The sequence below is a fragment of the Helianthus annuus genome, chromosome 17 (genome assembly GCF_002127325.2).
Source record: "Helianthus annuus cultivar XRQ/B chromosome 17, HanXRQr2.0-SUNRISE, whole genome shotgun sequence".
In the NCBI taxonomy this organism is placed as follows: Eukaryota; Viridiplantae; Streptophyta; class Magnoliopsida; order Asterales; family Asteraceae; genus Helianthus; species Helianthus annuus.
This window is the reverse complement of record NC_035449.2, coordinates 15,518,519-15,542,935: the sequence shown is the minus strand read 5'-3', so window position 1 is coordinate 15,542,935 and position 24,417 is coordinate 15,518,519. Positions and strand designations below refer to the sequence as shown.

Sequence of the window (24,417 nt, the reverse complement as noted above, 5' to 3'; positions counted from 1 at the left end):
TTCCAAAAAATCAAAAAAATTCCAAAAAACCAAACAAATTCCAAAAAATTCTAAAAAATAATAAAAATTCTAAAAAATCATAAAAATTCTAAAAAAATCTAAAAAATCCAAAAAATCCGTTTCGGCGCAAACTGTTTCGAACCCGAACCGTTTCGAGCTGAACCGTCCGTACCGTTTCGACCCGAACCGTTTCGAGCTGAACCGTTTCGACGCGAACCGTTTCGACCCGTACCGTTTCGAGCCGAACCGTTTCGACCCGTACCGTTTCGAACCGAACCGTTTCGACCCGTACCGTTTCGAAGCCGAACCGTTTCAAGCCGTACCGTTTCGAACCGAACCGTTTCGAGCTGAACCGTTTCGAACCGAACCGTGCCGTATCGAACCGAACCGTTTCGAGCTGAACCGTATCGAACCGTACCGTTTCGAAGCCGAACCGTTTCGGTTCGATACGGCACGGTTCGCGTCGAAACGGTACAGCTTGAAACGGTTCGGTTCGATACGGCACGGTTCGGTTCGAAACGGTTCGGTTCGAAACGGCACGGTTCGGTTCGAAACGGTACAGCTTGAAACGGTTCGGCTTCGAAACGGTTCAGCTCGAAACGGTTCGGCTTCGAAAGGGTACGGGTCGAAACGGTTCGGCTCGAAACGGTACGGTTGAAACGGTTCGCGTCGAAACGGTACGGACGGTTCAGCTCGAAACGGTTCGGGTCGAAACGGTTCGCGTCGAAATGGTTAAGCTCGAAACAGTTCGGGTTCGAAACAGTTCGCGCCGAAACGGATCTTTTGGATTTTTTAGAATTTTTTAGAATTTTTATGATTTTTTAGATTTTTTTGGAATTTGTTTGGTTTTTTTAGATTTTTTTTGATTTTTTGGAATTTACTATTTTTTTGTTTTAATGTTTTAGAGTTTACACTTAAGTCCCTGTGTTTCTAAAACTGACGCAAACCGTCCCTGAATTAGTTAGTTAACTCAAAGTTAACAAAATAAATGGATGGAGTTAAGTTAGTGGACTGAAATGATTACGAAAATGAAACTAATGGACTGAAATCGCAATTTTTAAACTAATGGACTGAAACCGTTATTTTTGACAAACCTCAGGGACGAAAACAGTAATTAACTCTTAATTATACTAACGGTATTCCTCAAACAAAACACTCCCCCTTAGTCAAACCCTCGTGTTCCTCCTTAAAATCATCTTGAAAACTGCTCAAAAACTTATGGCGCCCGGACCGGCGTACATGAGCCCCTTGTGAAAGATAGCGGCTATAGAACGCTATTCGTCAACCTTGCGATTTTGGGAGTGGCGTACATGGGCACCAATTAATCCACACGTCAAAACACAAACTTAGCGATGCATATATCCTCCACCGCTACCATGTAACATATAAACATAACAGATTTCATATGATAATTTATGCTAAAATGTCAGTTATACTTCACACATTATCTAACCTCTCATTTATGCATGGGCGGATCCAGGTATAACAGCCCTGGGTCTTCAACCCTTGTTTTACCCCTTACCGCATAATCATTGCCGGCCATACATAACTCAAACCCGAATTAAGAACCACAAACGTGCTAAGAATCATGGTTTTACAAGTTCTTTTTTACTTCAATGTATTCAACTCTGGTTTTACCATTAATTTCGCAACCACGCGATTGACGCGAATTCACATCATGTCTCAACTCCATGGTTAGTAACTGCGATTCGAAAAGTGGTTTGAATCCAAGGTTCAGTAACGCCCCCCCCCCCCCCCCACCAAAAAAAAAAAAAAGAAAAAAGAAAAAAACATAATAATCTTGATAAGTCTTTTGTAATCACAATATTAAAATAAAAATATTTGTAGCATATGGCCTTGCAATCAAGAAAAACAGATGTACCATATTGGTTGTAATTCCACAACTTAACATTGATACAAATTTCTAATGATTTTCTTATCTTACATACAACAGAACTGAGAAATGCAATTAAAATCCTAATTAACATAACAGCGTTGAGATTCAGCTGTTTTCCTCAATGCCAACTCCTGTAATAACATCGTTGTGCATCGTATGTAAGTCACTAAAACAACGTTAAATTGAATTTGTCAAGATAACGGAATCTTAACCTTTAGATCGTGCTAATTCCTTAATCTTATAACTAATATGGTTGAGATCCCGGTACAACATGTCATGCTCCATGCATGTCATGAAGTCTCGACAATAAAAGTTGTTTTCCCCTAACTATGAGCGCAAAGATGCCATAGGCTGGAAGATGAATTAATCCCACTCCTAAATACCTGCAATCAATAACTAATCCCATCAGTTCAAGCGCTTAAAACATATCCAAAGAAGCAAATGTAACAATTACTATTATCGAATGTTTACTCAATCCCACATGATTTATGTAAATGTGAGAAAGATACATTCTACAACACACATGTTTATCTTCACTATTATACAAAATTATCTCTAAGTAGGGTCGTAAACGAACTGAACGTTTAGCGAACAGTTGGTGAACTGTTTGGCGGGAAGTTCGTTTAATAAATGAACAAACACAAACCAGATAATGTGTTCGTTCGTTTATGTTCATGAACGTTCGGTAATGTGTTCAATTATGTTCGCTCGTCTATGTTCATTTGTACTGTTCGTTCACTTAAAGGTTTTTTAAGTAATATTTTTATTTTATTGGTTTTAGTTTTTAAAAATTTGAAATCATAGTTATACTATACGCCTCCGCCACTTCCTTAATGAACGACCACGAACAAGAGAAATCTTGTTCGGTAAGCGTTTGTGAAGTGTTCATAAACATGTTCATTCCTTAATGAACAATCACAAACAAGGCCTTGTTCGTGTTCGTTCGGTTCGTTTACAGCCCTATCTTTGTGATAGCATTGGGTCCGAAGTACACGATTCCCCTATTTAAATAGTGAAACACTCTGGATATATGGGATTATGGGGAGATTCGAGACAAGGCCGACGAGCTACGATAATGTTTTAACAGATTAAAATTCACATAGGAGCGTACCAAATGGGAGCGTATGGAGATGATAAATCAAGGAAAGAATATGGCCACCTGCAGCATCAAGAAAACCATATAAATATATTTTAGCAAGCACTCGCTCTATGTATATAATCATGTGAAATTACGGATTTGGACAAAGCAAGATCTCAGCATACCACATCGATACAAATGCATGAACGATCCACTGGAAAACGACAAATACGCATGTCCACAGACCAAAATAAGCCAAACGAAAGAACGGGAAGCGCTGGTTAAAAAAAGTCAACTTAGTCAAACTGGTAGCTAGTAGGATACACAAAATGTAAGATGATTGAACCGATGTGTAACTTACCAGGCGATTTAGAAATATATCAACAAGGAGCAGAACAGCATTGACAGAATGCATGGTGACATCCAACTGTATAGAAAAGGACAAAAGTACCCCTCAAATATATTTAAAAAGAAATTAAATTCGTATGATTCTTGTCAATGTATAGAAGAACAAAAATAAACGTACGAAGCTTAAACTGTACTCTGCAGGAGTAAGAAATGGATAAATTATGAACCAAAACACGCTATCAGTGAGTCCAACAGCACCTGAGCATATCTGTTTATCAAAAGAGAAAACGAGGATGGATTTTAACAAATAACATGACGGAAATAAATCAATAATACCCCTATTGAAACTCTTTATTTAAAAAACTTGCCTGAAAGACTATTTGAAAGAAATATCCCGATACACCAGCAGTCTTTCTAACACGGGTTAAAACATGATTAGGTGCATTAATGGGCATGCTTTGGGAGCTCAAGCCTTCAGAGGGAGCCATGTACATGCCTCGTTCGTGGTCTATAATGGCGTTATTGATATTATCATCATTAATTCCGTTCCAATATTGGTAACACCCGTAAATTGAGTGTGAAGATGCAAGCTACACATGATAGACAAAAACAAAAGTACAAATAAATAGCATTTCTTGTCTAACATAATTTGATAAGCAATATAAAACAACCGAATTGGTCCAAAAAGTTTCGAAAAGAGCACTGAAATAGTAAATATGCAAGAAAGTTTTCAACTTTTTAGCACAACACATGTTTTTAAGGAAAAAAAGAGTAAATTAACATTTTAGTCCCTGAGTTTTTGTCCAAATTGTCATTTTAGTCCAAATAGTTTTTCTTTTCTCCTCCGGGTCCCTGACTTTTCCTTTTTCTTGCCATTTTGATCACATTGCCTAACTTAGTCTAAAAACCAGGTTATAATCAGGGGTATTTTTGGCATTAAATTATTATGAGGTTTATAAATTATGTTGTAAACTACCCCTGGTTATCACTACAGAACAGTTATGCCAAAAATACCACTAGTTATAACCAGATTTTTAGACTGAGTTAGGCAATGTGATCAAAATGGCAAGAAAATGGAAAAGTCAGGGACCCAGAGGAGGAAAAAAAAACTATTTGGACTAAAATGACAATTTGGACCAAACCTCAGGGACTAAAATGGCAATTTACTCGGAAAAAAAAATGATATTTACAAACTTAACGATAAAATTAGCAAAATTTCATACCCCAAAGTAGAAAGTGACCAAAGCAAATGTCCACCTGTTCAGCACAAGAAACATCACAGAAGAAAAAACGTTAATCAAGATAACATCGTATGATCGTGTTTTAGGCCTTAACATAAAGGGCTTAAAAAGACTTACTGAGTGTAAAAGAATAGTACGTCAGCTCCACCAATAATCACATTAGCAATAAGTAATGCCAACATCACACCAAATGCAAATAATCTGTAAACAAGCAGCCAGGCGGGATGGAGTGCTTTCAAAGAAGTCCTCCAGGTTTCATCGTCATACAAAATCCCGACGGGGTCCACATCAAGCTCATCGTCTTTTTCATGAGTTTTCTTCTTGTTGAAAACTTCATATTTGATTATTAAGATTGATGCTAGTATCATAGCAATTATGATCCATAATGCACAGAGGAAAAACCTCCAGTTCAACCAGTAACTTGGGTCGGTCGTATCATCAGCCATCAGTGGATTCAAGTAACTAGCTGCTCCTATATATAGACGAAATATAAACAAAATTCGCTCGATTATACTGTTATATTAACTTGAAGTTCATTTAACAAAATTTGTAAATGTCAAGAGATGCCATGATTAACACGCGCCATGTTACATTATATGATTGGATTTCAAACGAAAAATAGCTAATTGAATCATCAATAGAAAATGAACAAACAGTTTAAGAAGAGTTTGATCCACAATACAACTTAAATACACATGGAAAGTGGAAGAGTAAAATGCCAGAATGGTCTCTAAGTTTAGGCTACTTTTGCCACTTCAATCCAAAAATAAAACTTTTTGTATCTGGGTCCTAGAGGTTTTATTTTTGTTGCCATTTTCATCCAAATGGCAAACCGGGTTAGAATTTTCTGTTAACTTCTTCCTTTTTTTTCGCTTTCCCCATTTAAATAAAGGGTATAATCGTCATTTTGTACCATAACATATTTTAATTAAATGAGGAAAATGACAAAAAAGGGTGAAGTTAACAGAAAATTCTAACCCGGTTTGACAATTGGATGAAAATGACAACAAAAATGAAACCTCATGGACCCAGATCCAAAAATTTTCATTTTTGAACTGAAGTGGCAAAAGTGACCTAAACTCAGGGACCATTTTGGCATTTTACTCAAAGTGGAAACTAACACATAAAATTGATTTTGAGAGTCAAATTGACAAATTTTAATAACAAACAGGGAGGGTGTAAAACCATACTAAGTAGCAATCAAATAACGATTAAAACTGGAAAAAGTGAAAATGAAAACACGAATTTCTAACATCAAGTGGCTCACATGACGTAACACGTAGACGAAGTTGAATATATACCGACACGTATTAGAAAGTCGAGGGGGGTAAAAATAACTTGAGGGACCACGTGTGACTACCAAACACCATGCTAAATAATAACCGGACGACCACCAAATTTGAAAAAAGAGCATAAAACAAAACTAAAAACAAAAAAAAATAAACTCATCTAACTTTTATGGCGGTATAATAAAAACCATAATTTTATTACAAAACAAAAAACCTTCAAGTTTATTATGAAAAAAAACACACACACAAAAGACAAAACTACAAAAATAAAAAATAAAAACAAAAAAAAATCACTATTCATCGTATAGATAATTTGAAGCTAATCGATTGCGATCTTGTTAAATGCACTAAATGTATTACTCTCACTGTTTATAAATATATATAAAAAAAAAACAAAATCAAATGCTTCAATTTCAGAACAAAATTGGTTGGTTAACTAAATGGATTAAAAAAATTAAAATCCAAATTTGTATTTCAGTTACAACTGATGTATGTATGCAAGCTTAAGAGGTGAAACGGTACCGTTCTGCTTGGAGTTTGGGGGAAAATTACGACAGTAACAAACACCAGAAACTCAAATAATAATAATAATAATGAGTAGTTATTAACATAGTAGATGATCAGAAAGAAACCAGAGATTGTAATACATAAATGATGGTAATTACCTGCTGAGTTTGTTGGTGTGATTGCTGATCAGGAGCGAATTAGGGTTTGAGAGAAGGTGCCATCAATCAAGTAGTGAAAACCACCTACCACTGGTCCAATGGTAGTAAGCCAATTAAAGTCAACATCTTCATATTGTCATTGTCATGTACCCAGAATTTTCAATTCGACTCACATTTTTGTTTTTTCTTTAAATCACAAAATACTATTGGATTTTAATAATATAAAATTATTTGTGGTTGATGCTCGACAATCTCGACGTGAATCGCAAATTTTGTCCTTTATCTTTATACTCTTTTGCAGGCAGTTTTCTTTATGTTTAAAATTGACGAATTTTGTACTTAATGTTTCAAAATGCGACACGTTATGTCCTTTAGTCATAACCTAGTTAATTTTTTCAGTTAAAATTGGTCATGTGTCTTGCACATGAGGGTATTTTTGTCAATTCATATTTACAGGGACTAATCTTGTAAAAAAACATAAATATCCAACCATTTAAAAAAATACTTTAAAAAACGTTTTAAATTAGAAATATTATATATATAATACTTTCTCTCTCTAAAACAAAATTCTCTCTCTACTCGCACACTCTCTCTAGGGCAAACCCCCAGGCCACCACCATCTGCCGCCACCAACACCTCCATCTGCCACCACCCACTCCCACCCCACACCACCCCTGCACCGCCAATCACCTAATCCCCTCGCGCTGCCCCCACCACCATTGTGACGACCCTCAAAATTCCATGTATTCCGTACAATTTATTATTGATAACTAAAGTGCTTGACGACTGTGTGGAATTACTTAACTGCTCTCTGATTACTGTGTTATACTTACATGTACTTGTTAACCTACTAGTAATGTACAGAAAAGTTACTAAAAAAGTCCCGTGTGATTTCCTGAGTGTTAAAAATTAAAGACGTTACATATATATATATATATATATATATATATATATATATATATATATATATATATATATATATATATATATATATATATATATATGACACGTTACGGGTTAATTAAGAACATTAACGAAACAACACCGAACCGAACAACCGGACTTTACCCGGAACACAAAAATATTGTCAAATACATTGTTTTTATTTTTCTAAGCTAGTTAGGGTCCCCGAACACCCTAACACACTATATATTACACCACACATATAATCACCAACTAAACTCTTAAATTCTAACCAAGATCCTTAACCAATTAGTTGAAACCCAACTAGACACCCCCCCCTAGCCTAATCGACCACATGCCTAAATGGTGGGATTTCTTTGATTTTTAATTAGGATATGTATGTACTCTAAGGAACATATTATCCATGGGACTAAATTGTGTTGGAGGATATAAGCACTAGCCTTTAGAACATAACCACCATTCTCAACACAACACACCTTCAAAACTTCTTCTCTTCTCTCCTCCTTTGAGTTCGGCAGCCACCTTCCACCATACTACCACCATCATCAAGCTCTTGTTCAATAATTTCTCATACATACAAAGGTGTAAGAGGTCCAACAATGAAGCTCGGTGCTTTCGGAATCTCAAGAACCTCTCTACGTTGCTTTTATCCACATTGTTTTCGCTTTGATTCTTCCCTAGCCACGAGCTAGTAGTAAGTTCTTCTAAACGCCTTCTTGTTCTTGTTTAAGGTGGTTAATAAGAGATTTAACGGCTAAAACTCAAGAACACAAAAGATCAAAACTTAAAGACTTGAAAGTAGGATGAATATGTTGGATAAAGAGTAGATGTGTGTGTAAATCATGTAGATCTTGTGTTGTTATGATTCTTGATTGATTTCTTGATGATTTACTGGTTAATATTGATGTTTGATGTTGTTGTGATCACTAAACATGATAACGGAAATCAATCGAACACAAGTTAGAAAGTTAAAGAATGAAAACAGAATCTGTCCAAGTTTTACAGCCAACTTCAGTTGGCTGTAAACAGGTCATAAACTCAACGAAAAACTGTTATTTTGAATCTAAAATGTGATATTAGGAAATACGGTTCTAATGGCACCGGAATCATAATTTTTGGACTTCGTTTACTATTTTTAAAGTGTCATTCCGTAACAGCAGCTAGAGCTGCATTTTTCTGCAGAAAATTGGTGATATGTTTTCAGCCATAACTTGAGTTCCGTGTCGAATCAGTCCATGAAATCTGTACAGTAGATGGACACTAATGTCTAGTAATTGTCTCACTGGAATTTTGTCAGTCCGACTTACAATGAATTTTTAGTGAATTATTCCGTGGGCTGCAGTCAGAAAATAATCAATCTGAGTGCAGTCCGGAAAATGATTTTTAGTAAAATATTGGTGATGAATTAGATCCCGATATTTTTACACAATAATATTTGGGTCGTATAGCATCTTCTGTAAAAAGTTGGGAATTTTTGAAATAAGATAACTATTTTATTAAAAAGCTCGAAAACAACCCAGTTTCTGATATTTAAATAGAAATGACATAAGTAGTAATTTGCGTGCCTAAATGTCGAATATGCTATCTATGAATGATCTAACATGTTATGTGTCAATAAAGGTGTTATGTGCAATATCGTATGTTTATTTGTGAGCGGGAATGGATGGGGAGTTGTAACACCCTCACCCCGTAACCCGGGTGATTGTGCACAATTGATACACTTACAGCGGAAACAAACTAAACTTTCATTAAAACTTATAATAGTCTGAGTAAAACACTTTATTTATTTACAAACTTTTGGCAACTAAGAACTCCTTGATCTTCTAAAACTCCACAACTGTCAAATAGTTCCTATAGCTTTCCTCATGACTCACCTGAGATAAGTATACTCAAAACGACGTCAGATATATACTGGTGAGCTCATACTATACAATTTTTATAAAGACAGACCCTAGTTTACATTATATGCATACACAATATGGGCATGTGACCACATTATAGTCAGGTTGGGCCTCATTGAACCTTATAGGTCACATTTGACTTGTCACAAACCACCGTACAAGAGACATACTGGTCCTCCAGCTGTGTCCCCCTACGGCCGTCACATAGGTATGAGTGTGTGTCGCTGGACCTTATAAGCACGAAGTGCCTGTGGGTACAACACCTTATTACCCTTCCCAGAGTGACACACCTCATTAAGCATAATAGGATCCCATATACCCCTACTGACACATGCATACTGCAGCATTCTTACTATTACCAGTTATGGACGAGTATACTATCACAGTTTAAAAGACAAGTATGATGACTCACCTGATTAGCAATTGCTTAACAGCCGCTAGTAATACTGGGTTATGTCTCAAGGTCCTGACACAATTACATAATCCTAGGTTAGGTACTGGTACACCTAACTAGTCATTTATCATGGTTGGATATTGGTTAACCCTACCTTGTTTAAGCATGGGTGATCAGTCCATGCCTAACTAAGGCTAGGCTACCCAATACCCGCCCCTGACAATAACCCTAGTACCTAAAAATAATACTAACACTACTACTACTAATATATTATTACTAATAATAAAACTAATATTAACTACTAAAAATAAATAATAAATAACTAAACATAAACTTAAACGAGAGTATACCTCAAAACTATCTACGGCACGTTGATGTAGAGTTTCCCTACTCCTGCTCCTACTCGCGCTCCAAAAACGACTATTAACAACACCCAACGGGGTATCGTATACTCAGGATTCTCTATACTAGAGCATTCCCGTTAAAAAAACTGGTACCTAAACAACCTACTGAGACTCTTATTTAAAGCAAGCAAGCAGGCACCTCAAATCCTTTTCTGGTCGATGTGGGATTCAATTGATGTGCCTACCTACCTGCTTGACCTGCTAGCTTGCTTGCTTATATATATTAATTCAGCTGCTTAACTCGTTTTTCTTGTATAACTTTTAAAATATGACGTTTTATAAAACGACGAAGATGTCATTAGAACGAGTTTCTTTTGCTATTTCTAAAGGATTGTTTATTTTAGGAAGTTTCGGAACTGGCTTTTTCCTACGGATACGATGTCCCCACACGTAATTCTTCTTTTTCTTTCGTTTTGGCTTTGTCAAAGGTGGAGCATGGAATTCTACAGGTTGGTCCACATCAGCAAAGTATCCAGTAAACTCTTGGGAAACTTCTATATTCACCGGGTAAAGATTGAGGTTCTGAAAAGCTTCAGATATCTCGCTCATGCTGTGTAGCATATATGCAAAATGCACAGAAATGCTAAGTTAAAACTTTGGAACAAAGTTTAACAAATAAACATCGAAGTTTTATTGCACACTATTTGTACAAAATAACAGGAAAGAACACACTCAGATTTATTTATTTATTTACTGAGAAGTGTTATTACTAGACTTAGGGTATTTAAAGATTTGCATGTTCTGCTACAGTAGCTAGCATATACAAATTTGCCCATTTCTCATCTAGCTTATCTTCCCAAGGTGATTTATTGATTAACTCATGGGTTTCCTTTTTAATCCTCTTTTCTCGGATTTGCTCTTTACTTTTCTTAATAATCATACTCCTTTTTCTAGGAGAAAGCGGTTTCTCATATTGTGCTTTTCGCACAAATATTCCTTCTTCAGGGATTGTAGGGAGTTTTGAAAATTTAGTTTTGGATGAACTTCCCTCTTCGTAGACTGACCTATCTAATTTAAGATAGATATCTTGCAACTTTTGCTTACCCATACTGTAACTAACAAATAGTCAGTTTAATAAAACACATAATCACATAATAGTAATCAGGAAAAATTAAGTATCTGTTAAATACTTAATTAGCTTAACTCAGTGGCTCTGATACCACCTTATTTCTGTCACGGTCCCCGACCCGGTTTGACCCGTTTCAGGAGCCGCGGGACAGAAATCCCGTGATATTTATTTATGTGATTTTAGCAGCGGAATTCTTTAACATCAGGATCGTTATAAAGCTAAAAACTTTTCCCGATTATTTTATTTCACAATTCGGGCTAAAACCCCGATAATTTACAATAATAAGATTTTTCTGATAAATCTTTATTTCAAAACATATTTCTTTATTTTATACTGAGCCACTATCTTAAGCTTGAAATGCTCCCCGGCACTTCTCCTGAATTACAGTAGGTCACCTGAAACATGTTTGAAAAAGGTTTTGTCAGCGGGGAAATACTGAGTGAATCATTCAGTTTACTGAAAACGACACATTTGTTATAATTCACAGTATTAAGATCTTTTACACATGTTTCTGATATCAACCAACTACCCACAGTATTTGTCACTCGACCGGATCTGTGACAGTGGTCATATCACCATTGGCTGCCCCAATGAATGACGTATCACTTAATTTTAGGTTCGCCCACCTAATTGTGATAAAAACAGTAGTAATGTGCACAATACCCCACATACTGGCTGTAATTTGATGATTACATCAACTTAATCACTGTAATTATAATTCTGAAAATAATTTGGAGTATTGTAAAACATTTGATAAAAAGAGAATGACTCACATTGCAGATTTAACACGAACATAATATGATTTAGCTTGGTTAACCTAATTTCAATAATAATGCACACAAAACTGGGTTAGTGATCAATACAGCAGTCACGATAACTCACGAAATCAAATTCTCACAATGAACGACAAAGTGCAATACTTAAACATTCATCGATTTAACGACGAACGACAAAGTATAACCCAATGTGGGCGGCACTTAAACATTCTTTGGATATATTGATCTCAGAAAATGAATCGTAATAGCGATCGAGTAATTACCCTGTTTTGCGGCAGCGATTCGAGTGCAGTGTGTGTTTAATTTTAGTATAACTGATCTATCTCGACGTACACAGAGCGTATTAACGTCGTTTCAACTTCTAAAGGCTACTGCCAATGTCGGCTATTTATAGTGAAATTTGGGACTCCCTTACGGACCGTATGGCTTTTCCCTTTACGGTCCGTAAAGGGTGCAGTCTATATACCTATGCTAGCTGGTTTCGGGACTAGCTTAGCTGACTCACTTTTAAATTCAGTTTCTACTGTGACAACGAATTTAGTTGATAATTATCAACTAGGGTTTACCCCCCCTGAGTTTTAGGGGCCCTGATCCTGATTCCGATTGTTTCGAAAATTTTAGGGTTAATGCAAAATTACTTGGGTGTTTCAATTAGGGTTTCCTTATTGACTAATTATCATTCTAATTATTGATTTTAATAAGAGTTGTTACATCCTCCCCACCTTAAGAAAAATCTCGTCCTCGAGATTTATTGAAATAGATGAGGGTATTTCCGCTTCATTTCTGACTCCAGTTCCCAAGTATATTCTGGTCCTCTCTTTGAATTCCATTTGACTTTCACCAGTACTAGTCGCTTGTGTTTGAGAAACTTGACTTTTCGATCTTCTATTTGTAAAGGTTTTTCTATGAATTTCAGCTTTTCATTTACCTCTACATCTTGAAGAAGTACTACCAGGGATTCGTCTGATAGACATTTCTTAAGATGGGATACATGAAATACATCATGTACTCCAGCTAGTTCTTCTGGTAGTTGTAAGCGATAAGCAACTGGTCCGATTCGTTGAATCACTGGGAATGGTCCAACATATCTTGGACTCAATTTTCCTTTCTTACCAAATCGTACTACTCCTTTCCAAGGAGATACTTTCAAAAGTACTTTGTCTCCTATCTGGAATTCGAGTGGCTTGCGGCGATTGTCTGCATAGCTCTTCTGGCGATCTCGAGCCGTCTTTAGTCTTTCCTTGATTTGTGTTATCTTGTCAGTGGTTTCTTGCACGATTTCTGGACCTGATAATTGACTTTCTCCTATTTCTGCCCAACATACTGGAGTTCTACACTTGCGTCCATACAGTGCTTCGAATGGAGCGGCTTCAATGCTTGAGTGATAACTATTATTATAGGAGAATTCGATTAATGGTAAATGGTTATCCCAATTACCACCAAAGTCAATTACACATGCTCGGAGCATGTCCTCTAGAGTTTGAATTGTCCTTTCACTTTGTCCGTCTGTTTGTGGATGATATGCAATACTTAAATTGAGTCGGGTTCTCATTGATTCTTGGAAACTTGTCCAGAAACGGGAAGTGAAACGACTATCTCTATCCGATACGATGGAGAGTGGAACTCCATGTAAGGATACTATTTCATCTACGTACAACTTAGCCAACCTTTCCATGTTAAAGGTTTCCTTTATTGGTAGAAAATGAGCGGATTTGGTTAATCGGTCCACGATTACCCAAATGGCATCATTACCTTTTCTGGTTTTGGGTAACTTAGTAACAAAGTCCATTGTTATGAGTTCCCATTTCCATACAGGCATTTCTAACTGTTGTAGTAGTCCTGAAGGTTTCTGATGTTCGGCTTTAACTTGTGAACAAGTTAAACACTTAGATACGTATTCGGCTATATCCTTCTTCATTCCTATCCACCAGAAATTCTTTCTTAAATCTTGGTACATCTTATTGTTTCCTGGATGTACAGTATACCTAGATTTATGAGCTTCGTCTAAAATCCTTGACCTTAAATTTCCGTGTTTAGGTACCCAAATTCTGTTTTTGTGGAATTTCCAAATTCCATCATTTCCTTGTTCCAATTATTTTAGGTAACCTTTCATTCCTTCGGCATCGTCCTTGATTACCGTTTCATGAATTTCTTTCAATTGTTCCATTAAATCTATTTGTAGATTTATTCTAAGGGCACGGACTCGCCTTTGCTTCTCATGATACTTACGACTTAAGGCGTCTGCGACTACGTTTGCCTTTCCTTCGTGATATTGAATATCACAGTCGTAATCACTCAGGATTTCCATCCATCTTCTTTGCCTCATATTTAACTCTTTTTGCCCAAATATATACCTTAAACTTTTATGATCTGTATAAACAGTAAACTTACTTCCATACAGATAATGTCTCCATATCTTAAGGGCAAAAACTATAGCTCCTAATTCTAAATCATGAGTCGTATAGTTCTCTTCGTGCTTTTTCAATTGTCTGGAAGCATACGCAATTACCTTCTTGCGTTGCATTAACACACATCCGTATCCTAATTTTGAAGCATCACAATATACTTCAAAATCTTCTGTTCCTTCTGGTAAGGCTAAGATTGGAGCATTGGTTAATTTCTGCTTTAAAATTCTGAAGGCCTCTTCTTGTTTAGGTCCCCACTCAAACTTAGTGGCTTTACAGGTTAGCTTAGTTAATGGTATAGCTATCTTGGAAAAATCCTTAATAAAATGTCTATAATACCCAGCTAAACCTATAAAACTTCTAATTTCCATTGCAGTTTGCGGAACCTTCCAATTGGTAATTGCTTCTATCTTAGCAGGATCTACGTGAATACCTTCGTGATTCACCATGTGTCCTAAGAATTGCACTTCTTGTAGCCAAAATTCACACTTCGAGAATTTAGCGTACAACTTTTCTTTTCTTAACAAAGTTAAGAGTGTATGCAAGTGCTGACAATGTTCGACCTGACTTTTTGAATAAATAAGTATATCGTCTATGAAAACAATTACAAATTTATCCAAATATGGTTTACAGATCCTGTTCATCATGTCCATAAATGCTGCAGGTGCATTAGTTAATCCAAAGGGCATGACTGTAAACTCATAATGTCCATACCTAGTTCTAAAAGCAGTTTTAGGTATGTCTTCTTCTTGAACCTTTAATTGATGATATCCGGAGCGCAAGTCTATCTTAGAAAAATATTTAGGGCCTTGTAATTGATCGAAAAGATCATCAATCCTAGGTAATGGGTATCGATTCTTAATTGTAACCTTATTCAGTTCTCTATAATCGATACACATTCTCATCGATCCATCTTTCTTTTTCACAAACAACACTGGTGTACCCCAAGGGGATGAACTAGGTTGTATAAATCCTTTGCTTAGTAATTCATCTAATTGCTTTTTCAATTCTAGCATTTCGGTAGGAGCTAATCGATAGGGTGCCTTGGCTATCGGTGTAGTTCCTGGAATTAGATGAATCCTAAATTCTACCTCCCTATCTGGTGGTAACCCAGGTAAATCTTCCGGAAATACATCTGGGTATTCTGAGACTACAGGAATTTCCTTAAGTTCTTTTCCTTTAGTACAAATGATTACTGAAATCATATATACTATTCCTTGTTTCCGTTCATAATTAGCAACTTTCATTACTGATATGAACTTTAGCGGCTTTCGAGGTTTATCTCCTGTAATCATGATTACTTTCCTAGTAGGTGATTGAATTTCTATAGAGTTTCTATCACAAATGATTTGAGCATGGTTGGCTATTAACCAATCCATTCCTAACACAACATCAAATTCAGCTAATTTCATAGGTAATAGGTTCGCAGCAAATTTATGACCTGAGAGTTCTATTTCTACTTTTTGCAAAACCTGATTGATTTTTACTGAATTCCCATCTGCAGTTTCGACTGTAAAAATCTGCCTCGGTAGTTAAGGGTAACTTAAGAGCCTGACAGAATGAAGTATTTATAAAACTTTGGTTTGCACCAGAGTCAAATAATACTTTTGCATAAACGTTGTGAACTAGAAACGTACCGGCGATGACATCCGGAATGAGCTTTGCTTCTTGAGTGGTTAGCTGGAATGCTCTGGCATTCTTCTTAGTAGCTCCTTCGGTCGCTTTGGGTTTGTTGTCTACTGGGTTCGCTAACTTAGGACATTCTGTTTTGAAATGTCCGGCTTCTCCACAATTGTAACAAATTATGGATTTCTTCCTGCAGTTTTCTTCACGATGTCCTATCGTTTTGCAAAAATTGCAAAGTTTGTTACATTTTCCAAAATGATTCTTTTTGCAAATTTTGCAGAATGGCAAAGTTGAGGATTGCCCTGTTCCTCTTTTCTTGAAATTTCTACTATTACCCACTCTAAATCCTTGGGTAATTTTCTGAGCTAGTTCCTTCTTCCTATCTTCATCTCTTATACGTATCAGTTCATCAGTTAGGGTGTTAGCTAATTCTACTGCATCGTCAATAGTGCGAGGTCTCGCAGCCTTAACGATATTGCGAATTTTGCTAATTAATCCCCAAATATAGCGAGAAATGAGTACCGGTTCCGGCAAAGCCAGGTTAGGTACCACTCTAGCATATTCGAAGAATGTCGAAGTATAACCACGACAATCCACACCTAACATCCGATGAGTTAGGAACTTATTTGCCATTTGTTCTTTTTCATACTCATGACAGAATTTTCTTTCTACGAGATTCTTAAATTCTTCCCAAGTTATAGCATAAGCCCTATCTCTTCCTTTAGCTTGTAACACAGTGTTCCACCATTCGAGTGCTCCTTCTTTAAACAGATTTGATGCGTACATGACCTGATCATCTTTGGCACACTTACTTATTGCAATTACTGCTTCGGTTTTCTCTAACCAACGCAATGATGTAGTTGCCCCTTCATTGCCTGCAAATTCAGTGGGTTTACAAGCAAGGAATTCTTTGAAAGTGCAACCAGGTGTTGCAGCCTTCCGTTTCTTAGGGAGCGGCGTGTGCTGGGATTCATTACCATGATTAACATGATTATGGCCACCGTTTATACTATTACTGAAGTTATCTTCAGTAGTACGTTTACTAGGAATGATATGTTGCGGTTCGATTGGACTTTTTACAGCAGCAACAAATGCTGGAATAGCATTGGCTATCCCTTGAGCAACAATATTTTCAATATCTTGTCTAGTCATATATTGATCCCCTGGATGTTGCTCCAACTGATTAACCTCATTTACTGGTTCATTACCACTATTTGCCATTTGATAATATATAATAATTTTTATTAGTATTTGATAAATAGTAATCATACATAAACAATCAGACAATTTACAATACACGTATAGTCAAAATTATCGATTTCTCGATTCCATTTTATATCCGTTATAGTATGCATCACTACACACAGATATTTTACAAAGTTTTATTCGGAGTTATGTTACAGACTGATTTCACTATTTACTATACTATTACACAACTATAGTTTTACCATCCTCCTATCCCGCACCATTTGTTGTTCTAAAAACGCATTTCCCTTTCATCATATTTCCAGGCAATCTGTCCCCCTATCTCCCTGATTCTATTCCCTGCATCCATCAACTCTTCACCGAAATGGTGAAGTTCAGCCATATTCTCAGTGCTCATTGGTGGATTAGGTAGGGGTTCTGGATCGAATTGCGGAAGGAAGGAATAAGGGTCGTTGACAATATTTTGAAATTGCCAATCATTTGTCCACCATTCTTCCATTTCTATAGGTTGAGCGTGGACTATTGGTTCTGGGATTGCTGGTGCAAAATTCATAGGGATTGGATTTTCACTAGGATAGGTAAAAACATTCGTATTGACAGGTTGAATAGTTTCACAGTTTGCCAATAGAAAATCTATTTCATCCTGAAAAGTTATTTCCTGGTTCTGGTTTTGATTGGAGCTCTCTCCGATTTCTATCTGAGTTGGTCTAGAACCTTGTCCTACTTCCATTTCTATATCTTTAGAATATTCCTCAAACTGTATCTCCATTTGCCTAGAATCTTTCTTATCTTCAATTTCCATCTCCGGCTGTTTACCAGTTTCTTTTGCTATTTCTAAAGGATTGTTTATTTTAGGAAGTTTCGGAACTGGCTTTTTCCTACGGATACGATGTCCCCACACGTAATTCTTCTTTTTCTTTCGTTTTGGCTTTGTCAAAGGTGAAGCATGGAATTCTACAGGTTGGTCCACATCAGCAAAGTATCCATAAACTCTTGGGAAACTTCTATATGGACCTTATAAGCACGAAGTGCCTGTGGGTACAACACCTTATTACCCTTCCCAGAGTGACACACCTCATTAAGCATAATAGGATCCCATATACCCCTACTGACACATGCATACTGCAGCATTCTTACTATTACCAGTTATGGACGAGTATACTATCACAGTTTAAAAGACAAGTATGATGACTCACCTGATTAGCAATTGCTTAACAGCCGCTAGTAATACTGGGTTATGTCTCAAGGTCCTGACACAATTACATAATCCTAGGTTAGGTACTGGTACACCTAACTAGTCATTTATCATGGTTGGATATTGGTTAACCCTACCTTGTTTAAGCATGGGTGATCAGTCCATGCCTAACTAAGGCTAGGCTACCCAATACCCGCCCCTGACAATAACCCTAGTACCTAAAAATAATACTAACACTACTACTACTAATATATTATTACTAATAATAAAACTAATATTAACTACTAAAAATAAATAATAAATAACTAAACATAAACTTAAACGAGAGTATACCTCAAAACTATCTACGGCACGTTGATGTAGAGTTTCCCTACTCCTGCTCCTACTCGCGCTCCAAAAACGACTATTAACAACACCCAACGGGGTATCGTATACTCAGGATTCTCTATACTAGAGCATTCCCGTTAAAAAAACTGGTACCTAAACAACCTACTGAGACTCTTATTTAAAGCAAGCAAGCAGGCACCTCAAATCCTTTTCTGGTCGATGTGGGATTCAATTGATGTGCCTACCTACCTGCTTGACCTGCTAGCTTGCTTGCTTATATATATTAATTCAGCTGCTTAACTCGTTTTTCTTGTATAACTTTTAAAATATGACGTTTTATAAAACGACGAAGATGTCATTAGAACGAGTTTCTTTTGCTATTTCTAAAGGATTGTTTATTTTAGGAAGTTTCGGAACTGGCTTTTTCCTACGGATACGATGTCCCCACACGTAATTCTTCTTTTTCTTTCGTTTTGGCTTTGTCAAAGGTGGAGCATGGAATTCTACAGGTTGGTCCACATCAGCAAAGTATCCAGTAAACTCTTGGGAAACTTCTATATTCACCGGGTAAAGATTGAGGTTCTGAAAAGCTTCAGATATCTCGCTCATGCTGTGTAGCATATATGCAAAATGCACAGAAATGCTAAGTTAAAACTTTGGAACAAAGTTTAACAAATAAACATCGAAGTTTTATTGCACACTATTTGTACAAAATAACAGGAAAGAACACACTCAGATTTATTTATTTATTTACTGAGAAGTGTTATTACTAGACTTAGGGTATTTAAAGATTTGCATGTTCTGCTACAGTAGCTAGCATATACAAATTTGCCCATTTCTCATCTAGCTTATCTTCCCAAGGTGATTTATTGATTAACTCATGGGTTTCCTTTTTAATCCTCTTTTCTCGGATTTGCTCTTTACTTTTCTTAATAATCATACTCCTTTTTCTAGGAGAAAGCGGTTTCTCATATTGTGCTTTTCGCACAAATATTCCTTCTTCAGGGATTGTAGGGAGTTTTGAAAATTTAGTTTTGGATGAACTTCCCTCTTCGTAGACTGACCTATCTAATTTAAGATAGATATCTTGCAACTTTTGCTTACCCATACTGTAACTAACAAATAGTCAGTTTAATAAAACACATAATCACATAATAGTAATCAGGAAAAATTAAGTATCTGTTAAATACTTAATTAGCTTAACTCAGTGGCTCTGATACCACCTTATTTCTGTCACGGTCCCCGACCCGGTTTGACCCGTTTCAGGAGCCGCGGGACAGAAATCCCGTGATATTTATTTATGTGATTTTAGCAGCGGAATTCTTTAACATCAGGATCGTTATAAAGCTAAAAACTTTTCCCGATTATTTTATTTCACAATTCGGGCTAAAACCCCGATAATTTACAATAATAAGATTTTTCTGATAAATCTTTATTTCAAAACATATTTCTTTATTTTATACTGAGCCACTATCTTAAGCTTGAAATGCTCCCCGGCACTTCTCCTGAATTACAGTAGGTCACCTGAAACATGTTTGAAAAAGGTTTTGTCAGCGGGGAAATACTGAGTGAATCATTCAGTTTACTGAAAACGACACATTTGTTATAATTCACAGTATTAAGATCTTTTACACATGTTTCTGATATCAACCAACTACCCACAGTATTTGTCACTCGACCGGATCTGTGACAGTGGTCATATCACCATTGGCTGCCCCAATGAATGACGTATCACTTAATTTTAGGTTCGCCCACCTAATTGTGATAAAAACAGTAGTAATGTGCACAATACCCCACATACTGGCTGTAATTTGATGATTACATCAACTTAATCACTGTAATTATAATTCTGAAAATAATTTGGAGTATTGTAAAACATTTGATAAAAAGAGAATGACTCACATTGCAGATTTAACACGAACATAATATGATTTAGCTTGGTTAACCTAATTTCAATAATAATGCACACAAAACTGGGTTAGTGATCAATACAGCAGTCACGATAACTCACGAAATCAAATTCTCACAATGAACGACAAAGTGCAATACTTAAACATTCATCGATTATAACCCAATGTGGGCGGCACTTAAACATTCTTTGGATATATTGATCTCGGAAAATGAATCGTAATAGCGATCGAGTAATTACCTTGTTTTGCGGCAGCGATTCGAGTGCAGTGTGTGTTTAATTTTAGTATAACTGATCTATCTCGACGTACACAGAGCGTATTTACGTCGTTTCAACTTCTAAAGGCTACTGCCAATGTCGGCTATTTATAGTGAAATTTGGGACTCCCTTACGGACCGTATGGCTTTTCCCTTTACGGTCCGTAAAGGGTGCAGTCTATATACCTATGCTAGCTGGTTTCGGGACTAGCTTAGCTGACTCACTTTTAAATTCAGTTTCTACCGTGACAACAAATTTAGTTGATAATTATCAACTAGGGTTTACCCCCCCCCTGAGTTTTAGGGGCCCTGATCCTGATTCCGATTGTTTCGAAAATTTTAGGGTTAGTGCAGAATTACTTGGGTGTCTCAATTAGGGTTTCCTTATTGACTAATTATCATTCTAATTATTGATTTTAATAAGAGTTGTTACACCAGTATTAATCCGGCGTATTCTCTTTGGGAGAACTACGTACGTTCGTCCTCCTTAGGTAGGACAACAACCTTAAAACTTACTAGACAAGACTCTATCATAAGTCCCTCATTTTATATCGACTTAATCGCCGAGGCCAATGGCGAGCGGGTCATTAAGTAATAGCGCTATTAGGTTTAACAAACCTCACATCGTGCCAGTCGGACGGGCGTGTACTAATGGACTATGGCAAACCATCAGTGATGATAGACACTGATGTAGGGCACAACTTACTTGCGTAGTAGTCGATATCATACGGTCTAGTAGTTCACATGGGGAAGCCCCCACTAATCATGGACAGGGTATGGGTAATAAAGAATGAATTGGTTAAACTTTCTTTTAACTACGGGGTAACCCCCACAGCAATTACGCCAATGAAAGACAAACCACGTTTTCAGAAAACAACTTAAAACTAAACAACCAAACATGAACTCACTCAACTTTGTTGTTGACTCGTTGTTACATGCCTTACAGGTCGCTAAATGCTTGGAGCTTGCACGAGGAAGGAGTCGTTGTGGTGTACGGACTGTTATGTTCCGTGCATAATATTTAATTCCTTATGAACTTATTAAACTTGCGTTTTGAACTTTAACTTATAAACTATGGACTTATATTTTGAACTTTATGTTTATGCTTCCGCTGTCTAAATTAAAACTTGGTTAACTTGCTTTTGCTCACCAATCGTATTGTGGTTGGCTTGATTTACTTAAATACGTTGTTCAGTATGATTGGTGGCTCGATCCTGGTCACGTCACGCCTCCAAGCGGTGGTACTCCGCATGGTGGATTTTGGGGGTGTGACAGATTGGTATCAGAGCCATTGGTTATAGTGAACTTGGTTTTAAAAAGGGAAAAACTTTTTGATAAAACCAGACTATAACCTGTACAGTGCTCAACGATCCACAACGACGCTTCGCTCCACGTGCAAGACTCGACACCATAAGTGGTATGATATATGTTATATTGTTGGTTCGATAGTTCTCACTGTGCATTAGTTAACGTGATAATTGCTATTTGAACCTTGTGTGTTTACTCTCTCCTGTCGTCCCACACTTACGCACTTTCGCGACACTATTCTCACTTACGTTGCTTCATTATGAAGATCATGAGCGGACGCAGAGGAAGTATCAACCTCACTCAAGCCCAGTTGACGGCTTTGATCAATGAAGGAGTTACTGAGGCACTTGCAGCTGTTCCTGCAGGAGGTATAACCTGCTACTTCGAGCTATCTTAGGACGTTTAGATCCTACCTTCACAAACCAACCCTCGTGCTTAACCTTGTCTTTTATTCTCGCATCACAGGTCAACGTGCACAGCCTCCTGTGTGCACATTCAAAACCTTCATGGATTGCCGACCTAGTACCTTCAACGGCACTGAAGGAGCTGTAGGTCTTCTTCACTGGTTCGAGAAGCTTGAGTCTGTTTTTTAGATGTGTGAATGCCCTGAAGATCGTAGGGTGAAGTATGCTACTGGAACACTCGAAGGAGCTGCATTAACCTGGTGGAAAGCACAGGTTCAATTGCTTGGGTTGGCGGTTGCTAATGCCACCCCATGGAACGGTTTCAAGGAACTGATTAGAGAAGAGTACTACAGTCGTGACGACATCCACAAGCTGGAGGTAGAATTTTTCAATCTGAAGATGACGGGATCTGAAATTGAGGCATACACGAAGAGGTCAAATGAGCTAGCCATCTTGTGCCCTACTATGGTAGACCCTCCCTACAAGCGCATTGAGCTGTACCTTAAGGAATTGGTGCCAGAAATTCAAAGCCACGTAACCTCAGCTAACCTTGGCACTATACAACAAATCGTCAAGTTGGCTCATCGTCTCACTGATCAGGCGGTTGAGCAGAACAAACTGCCCAAACGAATTAGCGCCACTACTTCTGATGCTCCCAACGACAATAAGCGTAAGTGGGATGGAAATCTGGGAAAGGGTTCTGCTTCAGCTCAATCTCAGCAGCGAAAGACAGATGAGTACAGGAGCCCCAGTCAGCAGTCATCTGGAAATCAAGGTCAAGGTGGGTACAAGGGAAATCACCCTAAGTGCAATCGATGTAATTTGCACCACAGCGGCCAGTGCAACAAGGGTCGTTGTCAGAGATGTCACAAGCTGGGTCACGAAGCCAAAGATTGCAGGAGCCCACGTCCTGTGAATCAGAATCGCCAACAACAACAACAAGCTCCACAGAACCACCAGCAGCAACATCAGCAGGGAAATAAAGGATGCTTTCAGTGTGGCGCTGAAGGCCACTTTAAGAGGAACTGCCCCCAGCTGAACCAAAACCAGAACAACAACCAAAGAAACGGGAACCCCAATGGAAATAACAACGGAGGCAACAATGGAGGTAACAATAATGGCAATGGCGCCTAAGGACGGGTGTTCGTGATTGGTCAGGGAGAAGCAAGGAACGATCCCAATGTTGTGATGGGTAAGTATCTTCTGGACGACTTCTTTGTTACTGTGTTATTTGATTCGAGTACCGATGCTAGTTATGTGTCCTTAAAAGTTAGCCAATTGCTTAAGCGCACTCCAACGCTTCTGAACACCAAACACACAGTAGAAATAGCAAATGGTAAAAGTCTTGAAGCCACACACATAGTTAAGGGCTGTAACCTCGTCCTAGCTGGTCAGACCTTCTCCATCGATCTTATTCCTATCACTCTGGGTAGTTTTGACGTCGTCATTGGAATGGATTGGTTATCTCAACACCAAGCGGAGATTATTTGCAAGGAGAAAATCGTCCGTATCCCTCGTTCTGGTGAAGAACCCCTCGTGATTCGTGGTGACAAGAGTGGTGCTGTTGTAGGCATCATCTCTTTCCTAAAGGCCTAGAAGTGCTTACGAAAGGGCCACACCGCTATCCTAGCCCTCGTTACTGATGCATCCGCGGAAGAAAGGAAGATAGAAGACATTCCTATTGTGCGCGACTTTCCTGAGGTATTTCCTGAGGAATTACCTGGTCTTCCGCCTCATCGTCAAGTTGAGTTTCAAATCGAGCTAGCCCCTGGGGCAGCACCCATAGCTCGAGCA

The 24,417-nt window shown here is 37.6% G+C and overlaps 1 protein-coding gene across 2 annotated transcripts; it reads right to left on the bottom strand.

The window, feature by feature from the left end:
• Positions 1-1,807: 1,807 nt before the first annotated feature.
• LOC110921062 lies at positions 1,808-6,669 on the bottom strand. 2 transcript variants are annotated; one of them, XR_002582141.2, is made up of 10 exons: positions 6,519-6,669; positions 4,682-5,036; positions 4,547-4,580; positions 3,692-3,913; positions 3,502-3,591; positions 3,337-3,402; positions 3,161-3,252; positions 3,009-3,056; positions 2,110-2,280; positions 1,808-2,028 (listed from the first exon to the last, which is right to left on the bottom strand). XR_002582141.2 is itself a non-coding variant. In XM_022165328.2 (9 exons), exons 2-9 carry the CDS (start codon positions 5,008-5,010, stop codon positions 2,172-2,174), a joined length of 990 nt encoding a protein of 329 aa, XP_022021020.1. In that variant the 5' UTR covers positions 5,011-5,036; positions 6,519-6,669; the 3' UTR covers positions 1,808-2,171. The 2 variants fall into 2 exon arrangements, 1 of the variants encoding a protein (XP_022021020.1); XM_022165328.2 differs by having other exon boundaries at positions 1,808-2,280.
• Between the last annotated feature and the right edge of the window lie 17,748 nt (positions 6,670-24,417).